At 46.4% G+C, this 23,460-nt stretch overlaps 1 protein-coding gene across 5 annotated transcripts in view; it reads right to left on the bottom strand.

The window, feature by feature from the left end:
• The window catches only part of RAD18 (RAD18 E3 ubiquitin protein ligase), a 232,811-nt gene that overhangs the window by 142,420 nt on the left and 66,931 nt on the right, over positions 1–23,460 (bottom strand). For all 5 annotated transcript variants that reach the window (XR_013218460.1, XM_077276771.1, XM_077276773.1 and 2 more), the window contains exons 7-9: positions 13,908–14,092; positions 3,663–3,733; positions 933–993 (exon numbers count right to left, since the gene is read on the bottom strand). Coding sequence is in view for 4 of the 5 variants with exons in the window: in XM_077276771.1 (XP_077132886.1) it covers positions 933–993; positions 3,663–3,733; positions 13,908–14,092 (317 nt within the window). In the remaining variant the exon portion in view is untranslated. The remainder of the gene's footprint in view (positions 1–932; positions 994–3,662; positions 3,734–13,907; positions 14,093–23,460) is intronic.

Genomic DNA, 23,460 nt, shown 5'->3' with positions numbered 1-23,460 from the left:
CCCCGCTGCTCTGCAGAACAGGTCAGTGCACAATGCCTCACTAATGACAATACCGGCTGTTAGGGAAGCTTTCCTACAGTTCACCTCTACTTTCTGTAACAATTTATGGATGCAACTTAATATCTTTATGTCGAGGTAGATATAGGCTTCCAAAATCCCATCAGCATCATAGCAGCAGCAATGTAGATGACATTTCAGTCTTGCAAGCACATGCTGCAGAGCGTGATCGGATCGGACAGGACGCCTATCTATGCTATGGATATAATCACTGATTTTCACCAATAAAAAAAGTGAAAAGTGCATTTGTGCATTGGATTTTGTGCCTCAGATTTTCTGAAGTCTTCTTACTTTTGGTATTGCATCTCAAGCCCTTCATGTGAACACAAGATACAGAAGTTTGGGGGACCAAGAGACAGGGCGTACGCCGCCAAAACCGAGGGACAGGGCGTACGCCGCCAAAACCGAGGGACAGGGCGTACGCCGCCAAAACCGAGGGACAGGGCATACACCGCCAAAACCGAGGGACAGGGCGTACGCCGCCAAAACCGAGGGACAGGGCATACACCGCCAAAACCGAGGGACAGGGCGTACACCGCCGAAACCGAGGGACAGGGCGTACGCCGCCAAAACCGAGGGACAGGGCATACACCGCCAAAACCGAGGGACAGGGCGTACGCCGCCAAAACCGAGGGACAGGGCATACACCGCCAAAACCGAGGGACAGGGCGTACACCGCCGAAACCAAGGGACAAGGCGTACACCGCCAAAACTGGGGGCAGGGCGTACACCGCCGAAACTGAGGGACAGGGCGTACGCTGCCAAAACCAAGGAACAGGGCGTACTCTGCCAAAACCGAGGGACAGGGCATACGCTGCCAAAACCGAGGGACAGGGCATACACCGGATATCAGGCAAACACACAGCAGCACTCACTGTAATCCTGGTGAATCAGGTCGATCTGCTCCTCACTCTGGTCCTTGGTGAACGTCATGCCCTACGAAAAAAGCAGAAAATCAGAAACTGGCAACCTCAAATAAAACAGGTAAAACAATAAAAACCTTCATATGAAGATCCAATATACTGTAGTTATATCAGTGTCCATGACGTTTGACAGAGCTTTGTGAAACCTGGTCAATCAGCGTCCACATAGACCATCTATGGGGGAACTAAGATACTGATGGGCGTCATAGATGGAAGTAAACATACATCTAAGGGGTTGTCAAATAAACATTTAAAGGATAGATGCTTAGTGTATGATGGCTGGGGATCCAGCTTCTAACACCCCCACTGAGCTAGAGCCGTACTGAGAATATACGATCATCCCTCCTATAGACAATGAACGTAGTCGCACACGCTCAGCATCGCCCCATTCACATATGGGGCTTTAGGACTTTATCCTTGGAATTGAGTGGGGGGAGGAGGTGGGGTCTCAGTAGCTAGACCCTTGGCGATTAAATATCTATCATCCATGCTGTAGATCTGTAATAACGGTTTTAGGACAATCCCTTTAAAGCACTTGTGCAGGAATAATCTCACACTCTATTGGAGAGCTGTGCGGTACAAGGTCACTCCACGATGCGCAGCAAGAATCATGCAGGACCTTATCCTAATATACTGGACCAGTGCAGAATAAAGGCCAACTCCCCTCTTTCCCGTGCCGGATACCCGCCTCCTCCCCCGTGCCGGAAACTTGCCTCCTCCCCCGTGCCGGATACCCGCCTCCTCCCCCGTGCCGGATACCCGCCTCCTCCCCCGTGCCGGATACCCGCCTCCTCCCCCGGGCCGGATACCCGCCTCCTCCCCCGGGCCGGATACCCGCCTCCTCCCCCGGGCCGGATACCCGCCTCCCCCCCCCCCCCCCATCTGATAAGGAGACGCCTACTTGTCCTTCTGATATTCTGTTGATCTCCAGGACTCAGGACCAGCACAATACTGAGCAGACACAATTTTGACAGCCATTTATTATGTCACTCCGGTGGTAAAGGGTCCAGTGCAGAACATTTCCACCCCGGTGTACTAAACCCAACACTTCAGGATTTCATATATGGGGGAAAAACAAACACACACCACCTTATATTATTATGAATAGTTTGTAGGAACATCGTCTCCCGGAAATACTCATTAAATGTCACAGTGAGTGAGATCCCGATCTCTGATGTCATCCAGACTGGTCCATCACCGCCTGTTATTAATTGACAGCCTGGTAAAAGGTCACATCATAGAAATGAAAGCGAGGAGTCATCTGTGCCGCTATGGATGGGCTCGGAGCGTGGGCGCTTTCACTGCTGCTCAGATAGGCAGGGGTTAAGTTAGACAAGTTTTGCACAGCTTTATTGTTCTGATAGCAAGGACGCTTCGCTCATAATGGGAGCAAAGATAGGAACAGAAGACAATGGATGCGCTGCGAGGCAATGATGTGCCGTAGGATCAATCAGCGTATAAGGGGGCAGGCTCCCCTGGAGAGGAGCGAATACATGGATTCGGCCTGTATCATCAACCTGCTTAAAGGGCCAGTTTCAGAGGACGTCTATTGCCATATTACATGGACGGTGGTGGTCCTCAAAGGTCGATCCCAGGGGCACCAAATGAAACCAGTGAACACCATACCAATTTGATGTATTAATTATTTCAACCACCAATCTCGCCAGGGGGCCTTGCTAAGAACTAGGAAGAAGGGGAAGTGTTTCACACCTTCGGCTCTTTTGAAGAGAGATGTCAATTACAGCCTGACACCATCTATCTGTGAGAAACTTTTACACAGGGAATCCCAGAGGAAATACTATATTCATTGGTGGAGTGTTCACGGCCCAGTCACAAACAAGCAATTATAAATATTAACATGAGAGGCTGGTCTAGAAATCTGACCTCCAGGGTGACTCTATAAATTAGACCTACACACATGTATGTCACTTTTTATTACCATATTTTTATACCTTTTTATTGTAAGCACTGTACCTTATCTATTAAAGCATAAAACTTTAATAAGTTGAACCTTGTATGTTCTAAAGAATCCATAGCCTTAAAGTGTGTGAGCCTTATGATTAGCCAGTAGTAGTAATATTTCCGGGACTCATCGCCCATGTATTTGATGAGTGGTGGCAGCGTGTATGAGCGGGTGTGTGGCCTGGGTCGGTGTGTGATTTATGCTCCCATTACAGCATAGGACAGAGGTTGAATACTGGACTGAGAGAGGGGAGATAGATTAACCCTTGTAGGCGCAACTCCATGTCGCGTGCTGAGAAGTGGGTACGTGACGGGGGCTCAGTCAAAAAGGAGGGGCTCAAACATGAAAGGCTTAACCACAGACAAGAAACTAACACGATGACCTATTGCAAAACAAAGTAGGGAGGAGAAGGAACGATTTTCTTACATTTGTTGCAGCTTTTTTTTGTAACAGAGTCAAATAAAATCAAAAGTAAAGAAGAGATTAAATGAGGAAATGTTAGGATACATCTTTTTCTGTCTTTAATGTTTCTTTAAAAGACCAATACTCCATATTTTCTGCAGGCAATTTTTAGGACAAACTGATCGCCCAAACCTGCCCGGCCCCACTGCTGCCAGACTACAGGAATTTTGTCCCATCTGAAAGTAACAGCGAAGCATCGGAGGAATATCATGTAGGGAAATGACAAGTCATTGGTGGCCGCAGTCTCTTATACTCACATTTTCCTGCTTTGCCCCAAGCGCTGAGCGAACCTTCTCATTTTTCTCGATTTCACTAACAATTTCTGCAGCTACAAAAACAAATAAAACAAGTTAGAAAGAGCGACCCCAGGGTGCGAGTGTCCGAGCCGCACAACGCCGGTACTTGGCTCCTGTACAGGGAGCGCTCGCTCAATATCCGACCTTCACAAATCTATTCTGTATAATGAACGGCTGGTTATTCAATTAGTGAAAACTAGCGGGAAGTTTTCTATTCTCCCAGCAGAGTGCCAAACAAAGAAACGCGATACTGCAGAGCCAGCGCGGAGCTTTTACTAGAAATCAAATTCCTACAGAATCTCAAAGAAAACTACCCAGTAAGATACCAAACACGTGTCGGCCTTTCCGAGCTTATGAGAATACAGACGGCACAAGAGGTGAGAAGTCTCTGTGGTGTACAGTGCAGCCCCCTTTATAATCTATGAGGGCACTTATCTAAAGAGGCATGAACCGGTCACCCGGCACTATCTGTACATGTCCAGATGGGAAATGGCCGAGTGCACAGGGAAAGAGATCATATAAAGGACCATACTCAGAGGGATGAGGAAAAAAGATAGTCGTTTTGCAATCATCCTTTAACTGTAGACTGACCATTCGAATTAGCCGGGTATTCAAAGTCCGTGCAATCCAGAGAACTGGTGCAGCACTAGAAAAATCTTAGAGACCGAAGGTTTTTTTTTTTCTCGAGACATGGCAACTTGATGGATGAACGGTTTGTAGGAATATGGATCTTGAGCAGCCTAGATAGGATCACCAGGGTCTTCTACGCAGTTATCTTGATAGTATCAAGCCATCGGTTTTCGGATTGTCCTATTGGCTTTATTTCTTCAGACCAGGATGTCCTTCGATGATCGCTCTCTGCGTATAATGTGTAGGCAAGTCGCAGCTCGGTGATCCTTGCTTCCAGTGACACGTCTGGCTTGATTAGTTCTTCATGCCATCCATAGTATTGATAAGATCCTTCGAGCACCACATTTCAAAGGTGCCAATTCTTCTTCACCGTTCAGAAAGACAGATGTGTGATGTGTGAATTATGGAAAAAGTCAGTCTTAAATCATTAGCAGAAAAGAGCAGAAAAGGGGAGGAAATAGCGCATCGACAGGCAGCACAATGACCCGCGAAACGCAAAAGGCAGCACAATGACCGGTGAGAAGCATCGGCAGCACAATGATCGACGAGAAGCATCGGCAGCACAATGATCGACGAGAAGCAGAGGCAGCACAATGACCGACGAGAAGCAGAGGCAGAACAATGACCGACGAGAAGCAGAGGCAGAACAATGACCGACGAGAAGCAGAGGCAGCACAATGACCGACGAGAAGCAGAGGCAGCACAATGATCGACGAGAAGCAGAGGCAGCACAATGACCGACGAGAAGCAGAGGCAGCACAATGATCGACGAGAAGCAGAGGCAGCACAATGACCGACGAGAAGCAGAGGCGGCACAATGATCGACGAGAAGCAGAGGCAGCACAATGACCGACGAGAAGCAGAGGCAGCACAATGATCGACGAGAAGCAGAGGCAGCACAATGATCGACGAGAAGCAGAGGCGGCACAATGATCGACGAGAAGCAGAGGCAGCACAATGACCGACGAGAAGAAGAGGCAGCACAATGATCGACGAGAAGCAGAGGCAGCACAATGATCGACGAGAAGCAGAGGCAGCACAATGATCGACGAGAAGCAGAGGCAGCACAATGATCGACAAGAAGCAGAGGCAGCCACGTGCCTCTATTACAGCCTGATGACAACTCATTTTAACACCATTACAGCTCTAAAATGGTTGTCATAAAACTTTTCTACACCTCCAAATGTAAAATCTACTATATACTGCAGTGATAGATCCCCCGCTGCCTTCTAACTAAGATGATTTGTCACTTTAAAAAGTAGAGAATTTAATATGGCGCCTTTACAGTTCCCACACAAGGTAGCAATGAGCTTTCCCAGACAACCAAAGGGCAGAGATGACTTAGTAATGAGACAATGTGGGAATAACGGGCACAAAAGAGCAGATCTGCTCCTGGGGAAGCTTGGTTTGGAAAGCTGGGGACAGACAACCCTCACGAGAGGTGGAAATATTCCGCTTTGGTTGTCACACAACTTTCTAATAAACTCTAAGACTTTTTTTTCCCCATTCATGGATTTTCTCTTTGATTTTGGACAATTTCTTTCCATCCAGGAGACGAGGTTTTGTCTTTCTTCTGTTTTTGCAATCTGCAAACTATAAGTGTCAGCCGGCAGATCATTTCCCACAGTGTCCCGGGCATCCTGTGCTCCAGTAATAGGCGCAGAGCAGTGAAGCCTCGCCTGAAGACCGTTATCCCAAATGGAAAACATCTGCAAATTAATATCTCACAATTTATACAACCTGACTTATTGGCCCAATGTAGACAGTTACAGCCAAAATGATCTGAAACTATTTACAAGCATTTTCTTCCAAAAAACAATAACAAAAAAACAATTACTGATGTAACTCATAGATTTTAATAAGTGGAAAAATAAATCAGCTTTAAGTGTTTTCCTTACAGGAATCCTAAAATCATTGCAATGCACGGACTGCGGCTCCTAACACGTGAGATACAGACAGGACGCCAGATTCTGCAACGCTTTACAATAGCCGCCGTACATCACGGTCTGCAGCAATCTGAATGCAGGAGAATGGCGCAGCATCTTAATCGGGACCGCAGAAATCTGCAAACCAGATGTAGATGAGGACAGTAGTGGAGAGTTCTGTGACATCTTAGAGGAGACAAAGAAACCCTCAAAAGGAAAAAAAGAAAAGCACAGTTCACATCAATAAACGAAATCTGAAGCAATGGCGTGAACATTTGGTCCATACACCCCTGTACATGCCTCACTACAGCCCAGGACGAGCACAAACATTTTACTTACACTTCAGTCAACATTATAATGATTTTATCAATGGAATGTGGGATATTTATGAAGGAAAATCAGGATTTAAAATCTTAGATGTTAAAAAAAAGAAGGTAATTCTACACAACTGCACAATGTGTGAATAATGTATCAGAGAACGCAGAAATCTCAGAGAGACACAGAGTATCAGCACAGGTCAAAGCAACTGACAGGGCTGCACATTACTCCCTACACCGATACATTGTAACAATCACTGATGCAGTCACTGTGTACATACATTACTGATCCAGAGTTACATCCTGTATTATACTCCAGAGCTGCACTCACTATTCTGCTGGTGCAGTCACTGTGTACATACATTACTGATCCTGAGTTACATCCTGTATTATACTCCAGAGCTGCACTCACTATTCTGCTGGTGCAGTCACTGTGTACATACATTACTGATCCTGAGTCACATCCTGTATTATCCTCCAGAGCTGCACTCACTATTCTGCTGGTGCAGTCACTGTGTACATACATTACATTACTGATCCTCAGTTACATCCTGTATTATACTCCAGAGCTGCACTCACTATTCTGCTGGTGCAATCACTGTGTACATACATTACATTACTGATCCTGAGTTACCTCCTGTATTATACTCCAGAGCTGCGCTCACTATTCTGCTGGTGCAGTCACTGTGTACATATTACAATACTTATTCTGTGCTGATTACTGAATGTGCTGAAGGAGTTTTGCTCCATGTCGCTTTAATCTAAGCTGAGATTTAACAACAAACTAAAAGAAATCTTAAAGTATCTTTGCATGTGACTAGAGTGGACTTAATGCATGAGATTTCATTCAACGTGAATATAGTGTAGTTTCCCTTTAAGAGTTCTCAGCTTCGTTACTTGATGTTAGTATGTTGCAGATCCAGGAACCTTAAAGGGACTCTGTCACCTGAATTTGGAGGGAACAATTTTCAGCCATAGGGGTGGGGTTTTCGGGTGTTTGATTCACCCTTTCCTTACCCGCTGGCTGCATGCTGGCCGCAATATTGGATTGAAGTTCATTCTCTGTCCTCCGTTGTACATGTCTGCACAAGGCAATCTTGCCTTGCGCAGGCGTGTACTATGGAGGACAGAGAATGGACTTCAATCCAATATTGCGGCCAGCATGCAGCCAGCGGGTAAGGAAAGGGTGAATCAAACACCCGAAAACCCCACCCCTATGGCTGAAAATTGTTCCCTCCAAATTCAGGTGACAGAGTCCCTTTAAATAAAGTCTTCTTGTAACAAATATTTTCCACTTATCACTTAGCAATAATTAATTGGGTACGATGCTGCGCATCTCGCCGGCTCATACATGCAGCGCTTCCGAGCATTGCAATTTTTTATTTCATATATCCAATCTTGGTACCAGGGGTCTCATTTCCGCTGTCAGGGGCACGGCCACACTAGGATTTTCTTTAATTAGTCTCACTGATTATAAGATGTGAATGATAATATCTGCACTATAACATCTGCCTCACATCAAGAGGAGGGGACCAAGGAAGAAAAGAGGTCATCAACTAAGGGACTGGGGGGTCAAAGAAAGAATACATGTTTCCAACAAATCTATAATTACCAAAAAAGTGTGCTAAGTTTGCTAACCCATAAATGGCTAAAGTGTATGGGAAAAAAGGCAAAAAGGAAAACAAATTTGTGAAAGAAGAAACACTCTTGATAGTTGTGTGTCAGCCAGCAAGAATGAGCAGCAAACCCATAAAATAACTTAGAAAATGGATACAAAGTATCCAAGCACACCACTGAAAGGAAATATGCTAAGAGTAATTTCATTCAAGAAAGACAGTGCAAAAAAAAATCTTAAAAAATCATGAACAACAAGTAATCTGATACATATAAACAGGATATAAGTAAGAGGTTTATTCAAGTAAGATAGAAATGGTAGGGTGGAAATAGTAACAGGCTAAGGGCTGGAATGTAGGTAATCACCTAGGTCTACCCTGATGCATAGAGGACATCCCCCTGCTGACATAGCAAGGATGCTTATGAGGTTAGACAAGAAGGTGCTTATAGTGCAAATTAGATTAAAAGCACACAGGATGCCATATACGGAATTGAACACATACTCATCTCTTAGTATAGCGCCCGTCCACGATACCATAAAAGCCCCGACGCGCGTTTCGCAGATTGCTTTCTCAATTCAGTATATGGCATCCTCCTGAGATCTTGGTGCAGAGATCTCCATCTGTGCATGCGCCGCTGACCCCCCGGAGGCCATTTTCACGGAGTACACCGCCCAGTAAACCATGGAGCTGTGAGGGGGCTCTGACCTTTCACAAAATGTTGGCAGAGCCCCCCGCAGTACCGGAGACACCAGCAGCAGCACAGGACACCCCCGCAGCACCCCCTCATCCCAACCAGTAGCAACAGTACACACACACATATATATATATATATATATATATATATATATATATATATATATATATATATATATATATATATATATATATATATATATATATATATATATATACACACACACACACACACACACACACACATTTGTCGCTGACATCTATATATCTATGTATTCTATGTGTACATATCCATCCTATTCTAACCTCTCACTCTGGTTTTACTGTATGCGGCACATGAATTGTCGGCAGTAACTCCTCTAATCCACTTGCGCGGATCTTTTGGACGGAGTGATTGCAGTTTTATTGGATAGGACTAAACAGATTGCGCTAAACATGCAGCCAAATGCTTTGTTTTCTTCCAGCTTAAATACATTACTACTGTGCTTGTATAATAAAATGCTTTTTCTAAGTGGTAGCACAATCATGTAAAGTAATATGCTGCCACTGGCTTCCCGCAGGAGCACATCTACATATAACGATCTTTCTAAAACTTCTACATAAAAGATCTGTGTGAGGGATGAAAGAATTCTGTACAAATGCTGAATAGTCATGGAGGTGAAACCACCCAACCTGGAGCCCCAGAGATGGGGGGCCGACCTCGGGGATTACTTCCACATTGACAGCACATTATAAGTGACCCCCGGTTGCTTTTACTGGCAATGAACTTGGCCACATCATTTTCTAGAGAAATATACAAAGCATTATTTATTCCACAAGATCCCAAGAAAAACAAAAACAAGCCAGAAACTGACAGGACAGGACAGGGAAGGTGTCTGTTCACATCAGTTCTGGTCCCAAGAGCTTACAAACAAATCTCTGCCCAGTATACAGAAGGAAATCCACAGGATTAACGGGGAGGACTGACGAACTCCAGGTCTGATAGGACTGTAAGGTCATTCCCAAGAAAAGTCAGTACGTCTCCGTATAAGAGCGGGACTGAGTGTAGAAGCCCCAAATATCCTGAGATCCAGGCTACGAAATGCTCCAAAGCAATAGATTGCCGGATGCAAGAATTCATTATTTATGGGCCTGACTCCTTCCCGCCGGGCACCGAGCTCGGCTCTGCTTATGGGTGCCCTACCGGTGCTCTGCATTAGCAGCTGTTAAACGCGCTGTTCACATAAAAAGCATTTTATAAACATTTCACCCTTTGACTTTTACAGGTTTTTTGTTTCTCTGCAATCGCAAAAATGCTTTTTAAGACCCAATTAGATGCACTTAGGTATAATAAAAACAATAGATGTCAATGGATTTAGAAAGTGCATTACCCCCTTCAGGTTGCATCTTACTCATGCCCTTTAAGCTATTTTTCCTCCATTTCTTACAATAGCTGTAAGTAGTTTTTTTTTTGTTTGTTTGTTCTTTCATTTTTCTGACAACAGAGCCTGAAGAGGCCTTATTACTTTATAATTTACTGAAAAACAAGAAAGAAAACATAGGTCCTAATGCAGGAGCATCGTCAAGAAATGCAATTCCACCTCGTTTTTTGGGGGATTTCGCTATTCTGCAGGTGGCAAAAGTGACCTGGTAACTGGATTCTTTAGATCAGGACAATTATGGCGATTAGTGATGAGCGCTAGTGCTCGTTACTGGAGTTTGGTAATAGGATGGAGACGGCTTCTTTGGCATTAACTAGGACCTCAGCTGTCATCAGCACCTCGAGAGTGCATGCAGACGGGTCGATGGTGGGCCGTAGTGGGGACCGACACCACTCAGAGCCACAAAAACAGCTGCTGTCAGGGAAGGACTGCAGAATCTAAATGGTTAAACAGCAGAAATCGGTGCTCCCACCGCGAGTGGTGCAGGCTCCGGGTAAATTGTTTTTGGTGAACAATAGAATGATGTACTTTACCAAAAAGCTCTATCTTGGTCTCATCTGTCCACAAGATGCTTTCCCAAAAAGACTTTGGCTTATTAACATACATCTTGGCAAACTGCAGTCTGGCTTTTTTTATGTCTCTGTCAGCAGTCGGTCCTCCTGGGTCTCATGTCATAGTGTTTCATTTCATTCACATGTGAACAGATAGTTTGTGCTGACATTTCTTTGGATCTCTATTGGGGATGCTGACCTACCATCCGGACTATCCTGTGTTACATCCTTCCATCAATTTTTCACTGCTGTCCACGACAAGGGAGAATAGCTACAGTACCATGGGTTGTAAACGTCTTGATTATGTTGTGTACCATCGACAAAGGAACATCAAGATCTCAGGAAACGGACTTGTAACCTTGAGATTGTGGATATTTGTCAATAATTTTGGTTCTCGTGTCCTCAGACAGTTCTCTTCTCCTCTTTCTTTTCTTCATGCTTAATGTGGCACACACTGACACACAATGCAATGATTAAGTCAACTTGTCACCTTTTTACCTGGTTTCAGGTATGATTTTAATATTGCCCACCACTGTTACTTGCCACAGGTGAGTGTGAACGAGCATCACATTCTTGAAACAAAGTTGTTTACCCACAATTTTGTAAAGGTGTCAACAATTTTATCCAGCTCATATTGAGGCTGTGTGTGCAATTATGTCCAATCTGCATTTTTTTTTCCTGATTTTTTGTGTTGTTCCAATAAACACAAAGGAAATAGACATGTGTATAACAAAATATGGGTAACTGAAATATTTTTCTGGGAGAAATAGTTCATTTTCTGCAACAATTTCAAGGGTGTTGACACTTTTGGCCATGTCTGTGTGTACATCATATCGGAAGAGGTTTATATCATTTTAAAAAAAAGTTAATTTTTTTATTTTTGCGTTTCAAGAGCCGTAATGTTTTTTTCAGCACTATAATTGTATGAGCGCCATGTAGTTCTGTTCCCATCTAGAACACGATCTTTGTTAAAAAGCGTCCGGCCCCAGCGGTGACAAGCCACGTGCCTCGCTCTGCGGTAAGCGGTGATAGCAGCAAATTAAGGTACGTTACCGCCATGGCCGCTGCCGCCAGCACTGGCTGGATGCATGGAAAGAATGACTGAGGATCACATGCAGTAGGGAGCGGTGAGAAGAGGGTTTTATTTTTGTATTTTTTTCTAAAGTTGAATTACCCCTTTAAGTTTTTGATTTCTGCTGTCTCTACTAACAAGTTACTTCTGCAGATTGTCTCCCATGTCTGGGCCATGTGAAAAATTGCGAGAAACCCAAAAATAATTGGATGCCGTGCGATTTACTTACACCTTCGCTTCGTGGCTGCATATAACACGTAAATGATCCCTCGCCCCCATTTATCGGCTACGACTTGCATCTATATTTGACACCATGAAAAAGACAAGCAGATAAAAGTAGAGGCTGAGCGTACAGAAGAGCAATAATGAGGCACTCGGGCTGAGGCGTGACGTCGGACTTTCTTCTCATTTGGGCTGTTGCTACACGAAAACGCAGTTCTGGTGGAAAATAACAAGAAACGGAAATAACGAGGAATATTAATATTTACAGAAATGGACTTATTATTTCACTGCCTTTGAGATCGGGGCCCCGAAAGAAAACTTGTGTCCGAAAAGAAAACTTTCACATGGGAAAAAAAAAACAATTGCATTGATTAGTGAACGAGCCACGTCGTTAACAACTGATCTCAGTGATTGCTAATGAGAAGTCAGGAAGCGGTGGGGGAAGGGTGCAAAGACAGGGAAGTGACCCCAGTGAGCTGAGCAATGGGGGCTCCGGACCACCGAATGAGTCACACACGTCACCCGCAGGATCTGGTGTTAGCCGAGGACATGGGACTGCACACAATCCCCAGGGATCGGAGATGATTCAACCCAAAAAAATAAAATGATCATTACTGTAAGCGAGAATTGTCACATTTACTGTTACTGATGAAATGTCTTGTAACAAGAAACAGACCAGTAACATTAAAATGTAAGGGTGAAAATAAAAGCAACGATTCATATGTAGCATTATTTTATAGGGTGTGTATACTTTTGCAACCATTGTTTCCAGCTTGTAACGCAGAAAATCACATAGCAATGTCAACAGTCTGGATTGAACATCTACCGTTTTCTGCATGCAGCTCCTATGCAGACGTATGTGTCTCCATGGGAGATTTTTTTAATTTTTTTATTTATCTGGAAACGGCATCTTCCTTGTTCCAATTGTAATAATTAGCTAAAATTGAGAAGGACGAACAAGTCGTTAAAAAAACCCGAGTGATGAGCAGCTCACTGGTGCAGGTTGGAGTACGCTCTTGTTAAAGGATGAATGCATAAAACCCAGGAGGAAACGATCCGGAATTTTGGAAATATTTTTATTTCAGCAATTTTAAAAACCTTTTTGGAAATTTAGAACAACTCGCACCTTTAGGGGGGTTTACCAGGCTACATAAATGATCCAATATCCACAGGGGAAACGCTTAAATTTGTGCGGTGTCACAGATCTCCAAAAAAAGAAAAATGTATCACGGCCAGAGGTGGACAGTGGACACATCAGGAATCCCAAAAACCCAGATAAAAACCCCTATTAGAAACTCAAAGTCACAAATCAGATCAGATAATTAAAAATGTTGCATAATTATGGAACAAACCACGTTCGTGGGTGTAAAGAGAGATTTCTGTCGCCCTTGGAAACAGACTACCGTTCAGAGGCACAGTGTTGTCAGACACATGACCTCACAGCTTCGCTCTGGGTGTCTGATATTAAGCTCCCACAATGCACTGCTCACTAGTAACAAGACCACCAGAACTGTGAATGCAGCTCTGAAGCTTCACCGGTGCAGCAGTTGGTCAGAGCAGACCTTGTTCTAGGACCTCTCCGATTTCTGCTGTCACATGTACAGATGAATGGGAGGCCATGTAACACATGAGCAGCGAGGCCTGATCTCTATAAGGATCCCCCGGGTGTCCGGCCAGGTTCTCGTTCCCAGGGATACATGACCGATTCATTAACCACATGCGATGTACGAGGCTGTGCACATTAGGGAAGGCCACACACCTGATTTGGGGTTCAGCGAGTCGCACTGAGCGTTGTACATGTGCAGGAACTCCTGGTGCCGGCGGACCATCTGCTGCTTGGACCCCTGCGTGGACAGTCCCACCTCCTTCAGCCTCTTCTTAAGGTCCCGCTCTGACAGCAGATTGTACACCACTTTGGCCATAGGCTTCCGCTTCTGAAGAGAACTGAAATATAACCACAGAAAGTGGATTAAATATAAGAAAAGAACGGACAATTCACATCCCGAGTGATGTCCCGTAGTGTGAAGACATCGCTCTACAGCTTTGTATAAGGTTTCCACTGTGAATTATAATCACACGGGGTGCGGTCATCAATTTCACATTGCATCAGTTTGTCCTAATGAATTGTCCTGTGTAGTTCCAAGAACTGACGGCCATCATCCATCCAACCCTACCGACGTCCACCATCCTACCCTGCGTTACCAACGTCCACCATGCGACCCTGCGTTACCAACGTCCACCATCCGATCCTGCGTTACCAACGTTCACCATCCGACCCTACGTTACCAACGTCAACCATCCGACCCTGCGTTATCAACGTCAACCATCCGATCCTGCGTTACCAACGTTCACCATCCGACCCTACGTTACCAACGTCCACCATCCGACCCTGCGTTACCAACGTCCACCATCCAATCCTGCGCTACCAACGTCCACCATTGACCCTGCGTTACCAACGTCCACCATCCGACCCTACGTTACCAACGTCCACCATCCGACCCTGCGTTACCAACGTCCACCATCCAATCCTGCACTACCAACGTCCACCATCCGACCCTGCGTTACCAACGTCCACCATCCGACCCTACGTTACCAACGTCCACCATCCGACCCTGCGTTACCAACGTCCACCATCCAATCCTGCACTACCAACGTCCACCATCCGACCCTGCGTTACCAAAGTCCACCATCCGACCCTGCGTTACCAATGTCCACCATCCGACCCTGCGTTACCAACGTCCACCATCCGACCCTGCGTTACCAACGTCCACCATCCGACCCTACGATACCAACGTCCACCGTCCGACCCTGTGTTACCAACGTCCACCATCCGACCCTGCGTTACCAACGTCCACCATCCGACCCTGCGTTACCAACGTCCACCATCCGACCTTGCGTTACCAACGTCCACCATCCGACCCCCTGACGAAGGAAAAGTGTCCGAAACGCGCGTTGGGGTGCGCCAACACAGGACCCGGCCATCTTAGAGGTAATACATTGGTAACTATTGTTAGTCCCCTCCAGCCTGCACACATATGTGTGGTTTAGTTGTGGCACTGTGCACTTTTTTTGCTGTCTTTTGGCAATATATATATATATATATATATATATATATATATATATATATATATATATATATATATATATATATATATAAACAAATATACTTTTTGGGCACTATTGCACTTTTAAGTAATTGTCTTGTGCAGTTTAGCACACTACATGGTGGCTATAGAAGCACTATTTTGCACTTTTAAAAATTTCTTTGTGATTTTCTGCGATTTTTTGCACGGTGCTTATGCAATATATACATAAGTATAGCACAAAAAATTTTTTTTGCACTTTATCTCCTTGCAATTGAGTCTTTGGATTTTAGAGCAGTGTGGATGAGGGACTGCAGATAATATATACTGGGATACCGTGGCCTGCATATTTTATGCAACTATATTTTTTTGGTCCTGTGTTTGGTTTTAATATGATGTAGTTTTTATGATATTTTACTATGTGTTGTTACTCCTGTATATGTCAAATGAATTATATATTCAAAATAAAGATCTTTGTTCTGATATTTTCTGGTAATCCTTAGTAGGGTGTTTTGGGTCTTTTCTACCATCCGACCTTGCGTTACCAACGTCCACCATCCGACCCTGCGTTACCAACGTCCACCATCCAATCCTGCACTACCAACGTCCACCATCCGACCCTGCGTTACCAACGTCCACCATCCGACCCTGCGTTACCAACGTCCACCATCCGACCCTGGGTTACCAACGTCCACCATCCGACCCTGCGTTACCAACGTCCACCATTGACCCTGCGTTACCAACGTCCACCATCCGACCCTACGTTACCAACGTCCACCATCCGACCCTACGTTACCAACGTCCACCATCCGACCCTGCGTTACCAACGTCCACCATCCAATCCTGCACTACCAACGTCCACCATCCGACCCTGCGTTACCAACGTCCACCATCCGACCCTGCGTTACCAACGTCCACCATCCGACCCTGGGTTACCAACGTCCACCATCCGACCCTGGGTTACCAACGTCCACCATCCGACCCTGCGTTACCAACGTCCACCATCCGACCCTGCGTTACCAACGTCCACCATCCGACCCTATGATACCAACGTCCACCATCCGACCCTGTGTTACCAACGTCCACCATCCGACCCTGCGTTACCAACGTCCACCATCCAATCCTGCACTACCAACGTCCACCATCCGACCCTGCGTTACCAACGTCCACCATCCGACCCTGCGTTACCAACGTCCACCATCCGACCCTGGGTTACCAACGTCCACCATCCGACCCTGGGTTACCAACGTCCACCATCCGACCCTGCGTTACCAACGTCCACCATCCGACCCTGCGTTACCAACGTCCACCATCCGACCCTATGATACCAACGTCCACCATCCGACCCTGTGTTACCAACGTCCACCATCCGACCCTGCGTTACCAACGTCCACCATCCGACCCTGCGTTACCAACGTCCACCATCCGACCCTGCGTTACCAACGTCCACCATCCGACCCCCTGACGAAGGAAAAGTGTCCGAAACGCGCGTTGGGGTGCGCCAACACAGGACCCGGCCATCTTAGAGGTAATACATTGGTAACTATTGTTAGTCCCCTCCAGCCTGCACACATATGTGTGGTTTAGTTGTGGCACTGTGCACTTTTTTTGCTGTCTTTTGGCACTATATATATATATATATATATATATAAACAAATATACTTTTTGGGCACTATTGCACTTTTAAGTAATTGTCTTGTGCAGTTTAGCACACTACATGGTGGCTATAGAAGCACTATTTTGCACTTTTAAAAATTTCTTTGTGATTTTCTGCGATTTTTTGCACGGTGCTTATGCAATATATACATAAGTATAGCACAAAAAAATTTTTTTTGCACTTTATCTCCTTGCAATTGAGTCTTTGGATTTTAGAGCAGTGTGGATGAGGGACTGCAGATAATATATACTGGGATACCGTGGCCTGCATATTTTATGCAACTATATTTTTTTGGTCCTGTGTTTGGTTTTAATATGATGTAGTTTTTATGATATTTTACTATGTGTTGTTACTCCTGTATATGTCAAATGAATTATATATTCAAAATAAAGATCTTTGTTCTGATATTTTCTGGTAATCCTTAGTAGGGTGTTTTGGGTCTTTTCTACCATCCGACCTTGCGTTACCAACGTCCACCATCCGACCCTGCGTTACCAACGTCCACCATCCAATCCTGCACTACCAACGTCCACCATCCGACCCTGCGTTACCAACGTCCACCATCCGACCCTGCGTTACCAACGTCCACCATCCGACCCTGGGTTACCAACGTCCACCATCCGACCCTGCGTTACCAACGTCCACCATTGACCCTGCGTTACCAACGTCCACCATCCGACCCTACGTTACCAACGTCCACCATCCGACCCTACGTTACCAACGTCCACCATCCGACCCTGCGTTACCAACGTCCACCATCCAATCCTGCACTACCAACGTCCACCATCCGACCCTGCGTTACCAACGTCCACCATCCGACCCTGCGTTACCAACGTCCACCATCCGACCCTGGGTTACCAACGTCCACCATCCGACCCTGGGTTACCAACGTCCACCATCCGACCCTGCGTTACCAACGTCCACCATCCGACCCTGCGTTACCAACGTCCACCATCCGACCCTATGATACCAACGTCCACCATCCGACCCTGTGTTACCAACGTCCACCATCCGACCCTGCGTTACCAACGTCCACCATCCAATCCTGCACTACCAACGTCCACCATCCGACCCTGCGTTACCAACGTCCACCATCCGACCCTGCGTTACCAACGTCCACCATCCGACCCTGGGTTACCAACGTCCACCATCCGACCCTGGGTTACCAACGTCCACCATCCGACCCTGCGTTACCAACGTCCACCATCCGACCCTGCGTTACCAACGTCCACCATCCGACCCTATGATACCAACGTCCACCATCCGACCCTGTGTTACCAACGTCCACCATCCGACCCTGCGTTACCAACGTCCACCATCCGACCCTGCGTTACCAACGTCCACCATCCGACCCTGCGTTACCAACGTCCACCATCCGACCCTGGGTTACCAACGTCCACCATCCGACCCTGCGTTACCAACGTCCACCATCCGACCCTGCGTTACCAACGTCCACCATCCGACCCTGCGTTACCAACGTCCACCATCCGACCCTGCGTTACCAACGTCCACCATCCGACCCTGCGTTACCAACGTCCACCATCCGACCCTATGATACCAACGTCCACCATCCGACCCTGTGTTACCAACGTCCACCATCCGACCCTGCGTTACCAACGTCCACCATCCGACCCTGCGTTACCAACGTCCACCATCCGACCCTGCGTTACCAACGTCCACCATCCGACCTTGCGTTACCAACGTCCACCATCCGACCCCCTGACGAAGGAAAAGTGTCCGAAACGCGCGTTGGGGTGCGCCAACACAGGACCCGGCCATCTTAGAGGTAATACATTGGTAACTATTGTTAGTCCCCTCCAGCCTGCACACATATGTGTGGTTTAGTTGTGGCACTGTGCACTTTTTTTGCTGTCTTTTGGCACTATATATATATATATATATATATATATATATATATATATATATATATATATATATACATACATACATACATACATATATATATATATATATATATATATATATATATATATATATATATATACATACATACATACATATATATATATATATATATATATATATATAAACAAATATACTTTTTGGGCACTATTGCACTTTTAAGTAATTGTCTTGTGCAGTTTAGCACACTACATGGTGGCTATAGAAGCACTATTTTGCACTTTTAAAAATTTCTTTGTGATTTTCTGCGATTTTTTGCACGGTGCTTATGCAATATATACATAAGTATAGCACAAAAAAATTTTTTTGCACTTTATCTCCTTGCAATTGAGTCTTTGGATTTTAGAGCAGTGTGGATGAGGGACTGCAGATAATATATACTGGGATACCGTGGCCTGCATATTTTATGCAACTATATTTTTTTGGTCCTGTGTTTGGTTTTAATATGATGTAGTTTTTATGATATTTTACTATGTGTTGTTACTCCTGTATATGTCAAATGAATTATATATTCAAAATAAAGATCTTTGTTCTGATATTTTCTGGTAATCCTTAGTAGGGTGTTTTGGGTCTTTTCTACCATCCGACCTTGCGTTACCAACGTCCACCATCCAACCCTGCGTTACCAACGTCCACCATCCAACCCTGCGTTACCAACGTCCACCATCCAGCCCTGCGTTACCAACGTCCACCATCCGACCATGCGTTACCAACGTCCACCATTGACCCTGCGTTACAAACGTCCACCATCCGACCCTATGTTACCAACGTCCACCATCCGACCTTACGTTACCAACGTCCACCATCCGACCGTGTTACCAATGTCCACCATCCGACCCTACGTTCCCAACGTCCACCTTTCCAACCTTATATTACTAACGTCCACCTGTCCAACCCGACGTTACGGAGCGTCCTGTATGTAAAACTTTCTGCGTTTTCCATGACAACTCACCATTTCAGGCCAGTTACTGGCGGTGAGGTCTTCTGCCCTAATTCCACACACTCCGCTATATCTGCAGCCCAACCTCAGCATCCTCCAGTCTGAATTCGGTCATTCATAGAACCCCAGGAAAAACGTGCAAGAGTGAAATAAAACCTCCTTCATCTTTCTCAGTAATAACAGATTGAATGTCGGCAGAAAGTACAAGCTCCACGAGACGGCTCATACTTCACACTGTGGATGCTGCGTTCCGCTATTTCGCTGCCAGTCAGATATCACTTTTCAGTCTGTGTGTTTGCTTTATTGAAGTTCAGATCGACCGGCTGCGGGAATTGGACCATATTCCTCCTCAACTAAAATGTCTGGAGCGCCTCTCATGCTTTCCATCACAGGGGGTGATCCAGAACCCATTACTGTGCCCATAAAGGTAGTCACCCAGCTTTCCCCTAAGGTCCTATTCACACACATCAGTTTATAGGGCAGATTCAATCCATTTTTTTTGGTTTATAGTTGGAACTTGTACCCATCATAGTCCATGGCGTCACGCACACGCTCATTTCTTTTCTTCAAATATCATAAATATCTGCCAGTACAATAAAAGATCTCTTGGGGACACTTGAGGGTGTGAAGCCTTTGGCACCATTAACACAAATGTATTATGTACCTATCCTGATTTTTTTTTTTTTTTTTTGTGAGTGGGGGGGCCCGGAGAGTCCGCAAGAAAATATCAGTGTCAGGTCCAAGTTTGGTCCGATTAGCAGAACTTATACACTTCTATGGGTCCATGATGCATCCTGTGCGATACAAAACATGATTGTGTGAACGGGGCCCTAGCCTGACTGACATATGAATACCCCTCGTCCCCTGCCGCCATATGAGGTCTGAACCAGGAAGATCAGGATGAACACCGCTATAGGACCCGGGACCCTAGAGAACAAGTGAAATATTAAAAAAAATAAATTGCTGACTGTAATGAAACAATCCCTTTCATTCAATGTATTTACAGGAGCTACTACAAAATTTTAAATAGTCAATTATAAATAATAATAAAAAAAATTTACACTGCAGGCTAAATATTTATTAGGTTTTAGCTAATGAGGGGACTTCTATTTTATTTATCCATTAAAATAAAACACATAAAAATTCTCTAAAAACAAGCAGGAAAGTTGGCCGGGAAAGAGGAAAGGAATATTTGCTTGGCGGCGGCGGCGCTGCTTAATAATTGTAGAAAGCGAGCAATTCTGGAACACATACATTGTCCTCAAAATGCATTCACCGGCCGCACAATGATCCGACCGAGGAATCGCTCCAAGATTAATGGTGCAGAAAAATAAAAGCGACATCCGCTGCTCCGACCCGCCAATCCACCAGAAATAGCTTTATAATGCAGGAGACGTGCTGGATATAGAGCGCAGGACGATGGATAGTTACAGGTAACAACAGGGAGAATATGCGGCCTGGAGGAGGCCGGGGGTAACACCAAATAACCCCGAAGTTGCACAGAGATGGCGGCACTGACCAGCGTCATCCTCAAGGTCTCCCCCACTGTAAGGGGCTGCAGAATAATAAGCAATGTTTGCCGTACTGAATCCTGCCGGTCTCGTGTTCACACCAGGCATATTTCGAGAACATTTCCCACGTAGCTCCAATCTCGATGCGTGCCAACTACATCAGGTACTTTTGGCCTCCGTCAAGTGAATGGGGCGCTAAGATTAGGTTCAGAGCATCCAAGGGGAGCTTTCCCTCCGCATACGCCAAGGAGGTAAAAAAGACCAGATGTGAACACGAAGGAAACAGAAAGAAAAGCCCCGTACTATAGAGCTATAGAAAACAAGGAACCCTGCAACGTTTCACATTAGACAAGTAACGTTTTCCAGCTTGTCAAGTTAAAGCACAAAAATGTAAACGACAAAGGACTAGAAAGAGGCAGAAAAACTAAAGCTTGTGCACTGTCCTGGCCTCGATGGTGACCTGACATCCTGCCATGCGTCTGCCGCCAGCCTCTCTGTAGCCTGGCACGTTGGCATGCAACTTGTGTTTGCACTGGATGATGGATGAAATGCAATTTCCCGTTGACACGAGCAGGAAAAAAAATAAAAAAATAATCTTCAACAGGTGATCACAGGGCAAGAAGCCTGCCAAGCAGCCAGGCTAGAAGACAGCCTGTAATCTCAGAGAAAGCGCACTGCGAGACAGGCCGTGTTATCTGCCCCAGCTGACTGTACAGAATCAACCAGAAGGGAGTTCACAAGCTCTGCTCCTCCAACGCAAAGTCCACAGGGTCTGCCGCGCTAGACCCGAAGTCCACAGGGTCCGCCGCGCAGACCCAAAGTCCACAGGGTCCGCCGCGCAGACCCAAAGTCCACAGGGTCTGCCGCGCAGACCCAAAGTCCACAGGGTCCACCGCGCTAGACCCAAAGTCCACAGGGTCCACCGCGCTAGACACCAAGTCCACAGAGTCCACAGCGCTAGACCCAAAGTCCACAGAGTCCACAGCGCTAGACCCAAAGTCCACAAGGTCTGCCGCGCTAAACCCAAAGTCCACAGGGTCCACCGCGCTAGACCCAAAGTCCACAGGGTCCACCGCGCTAGACCCAAAGTCCACAAGGTCTGCCGCGCTAAACCCAAAGTCCACAGGGTCCGCCGCGCTAAACCCAAAGTCCACAGAGTCCACAGCGCTAGACCCAAAGTCCACAAGGTCTGCCGCGCTAAACCCAAAGTCCACAGGGTCCGCCGCGCTAAACCCAAAGTCCACAGGGTCCACCGCGCTAGACCCAAAGTCCACATTCTCCGCCGCGCTAGAGTCAAAGTCCACAGGGTCCACCGCGCTAGACCCAAAGTCTACATTCTCTGCCGCGCTAGACCCAAAGTCCACAAGGTCTGCCGCACTAAACCCAAAGTCCACAGGGTCTGCCGCGCTAAACCCAAAGTCCACAGGGTCCACCGCGCTAGACCCAAAGTCCACAGGGTCCGCCGCGCTAGACCCAAAGTCCACAAGGTCTGCCGCGCTAAACCCAAAGTCCACAGGGTCCGCCGCGCTAAACCCAAAGTCCACAGGGTCCACCGCGCTAGACCCAAAGTCCACATTCTCCGCCGCGCTAGAGTCAAAGTCCACAGGGTCCACCGCGCTAGACCCAAAGTCTACATTCTCTGCCGCGCTAGACCCAAAGTCCACAGGGTCCACCGCGCTAGACCCAAAGTCTACATTCTCTGCCGCGCTAGACCCAAAGTCCACAGAGTCCACAGCGCTAGACCCAAAGTCCACAAGGTCTGCCGCGCTAAACCCAAAGTCCACAGGGTCTGCCGCGCTAAACCCAAAGTCCACAGGGTCCACCGCGCTAGACCCAAAGTCCACAGGGTCCACCGCGCTAGACACAGTCCACAGAGTCCACAGCGCTAGACCCAAAGTCCACAAGGTCTGCCGCGCTAAACCCAAAGTCCACAGAGTCCACAGCGCTAGACCCAAAGTCCACAAGGTCTGCCGCGCTAAACCCAAAGTCCACAGGGTCCGCCGCGCTAAACCCAAAGTCCACAGGGTCCACCGCGCTAGACCCAAAGTCCACATTCTCCGCCGCGCTAGAGTCAAAGTCCACAGGGTCCACCGCGCTAGACCCAAAGTCTACATTCTCTGCCGCGCTAGACCCAAAGTCCACAGAGTCCACAGCGCTAGACCCAAAGTCCACAAGGTCTGCCGCGCTAAACCCAAAGT

The sequence above is a fragment of the Ranitomeya variabilis genome, chromosome 8 (genome assembly GCF_051348905.1).
Source record: "Ranitomeya variabilis isolate aRanVar5 chromosome 8, aRanVar5.hap1, whole genome shotgun sequence".
Classification (NCBI taxonomy): domain Eukaryota; kingdom Metazoa; phylum Chordata; class Amphibia; order Anura; family Dendrobatidae; genus Ranitomeya; species Ranitomeya variabilis.
This window is presented reverse-complemented; position numbering and strand designations above follow the sequence as displayed.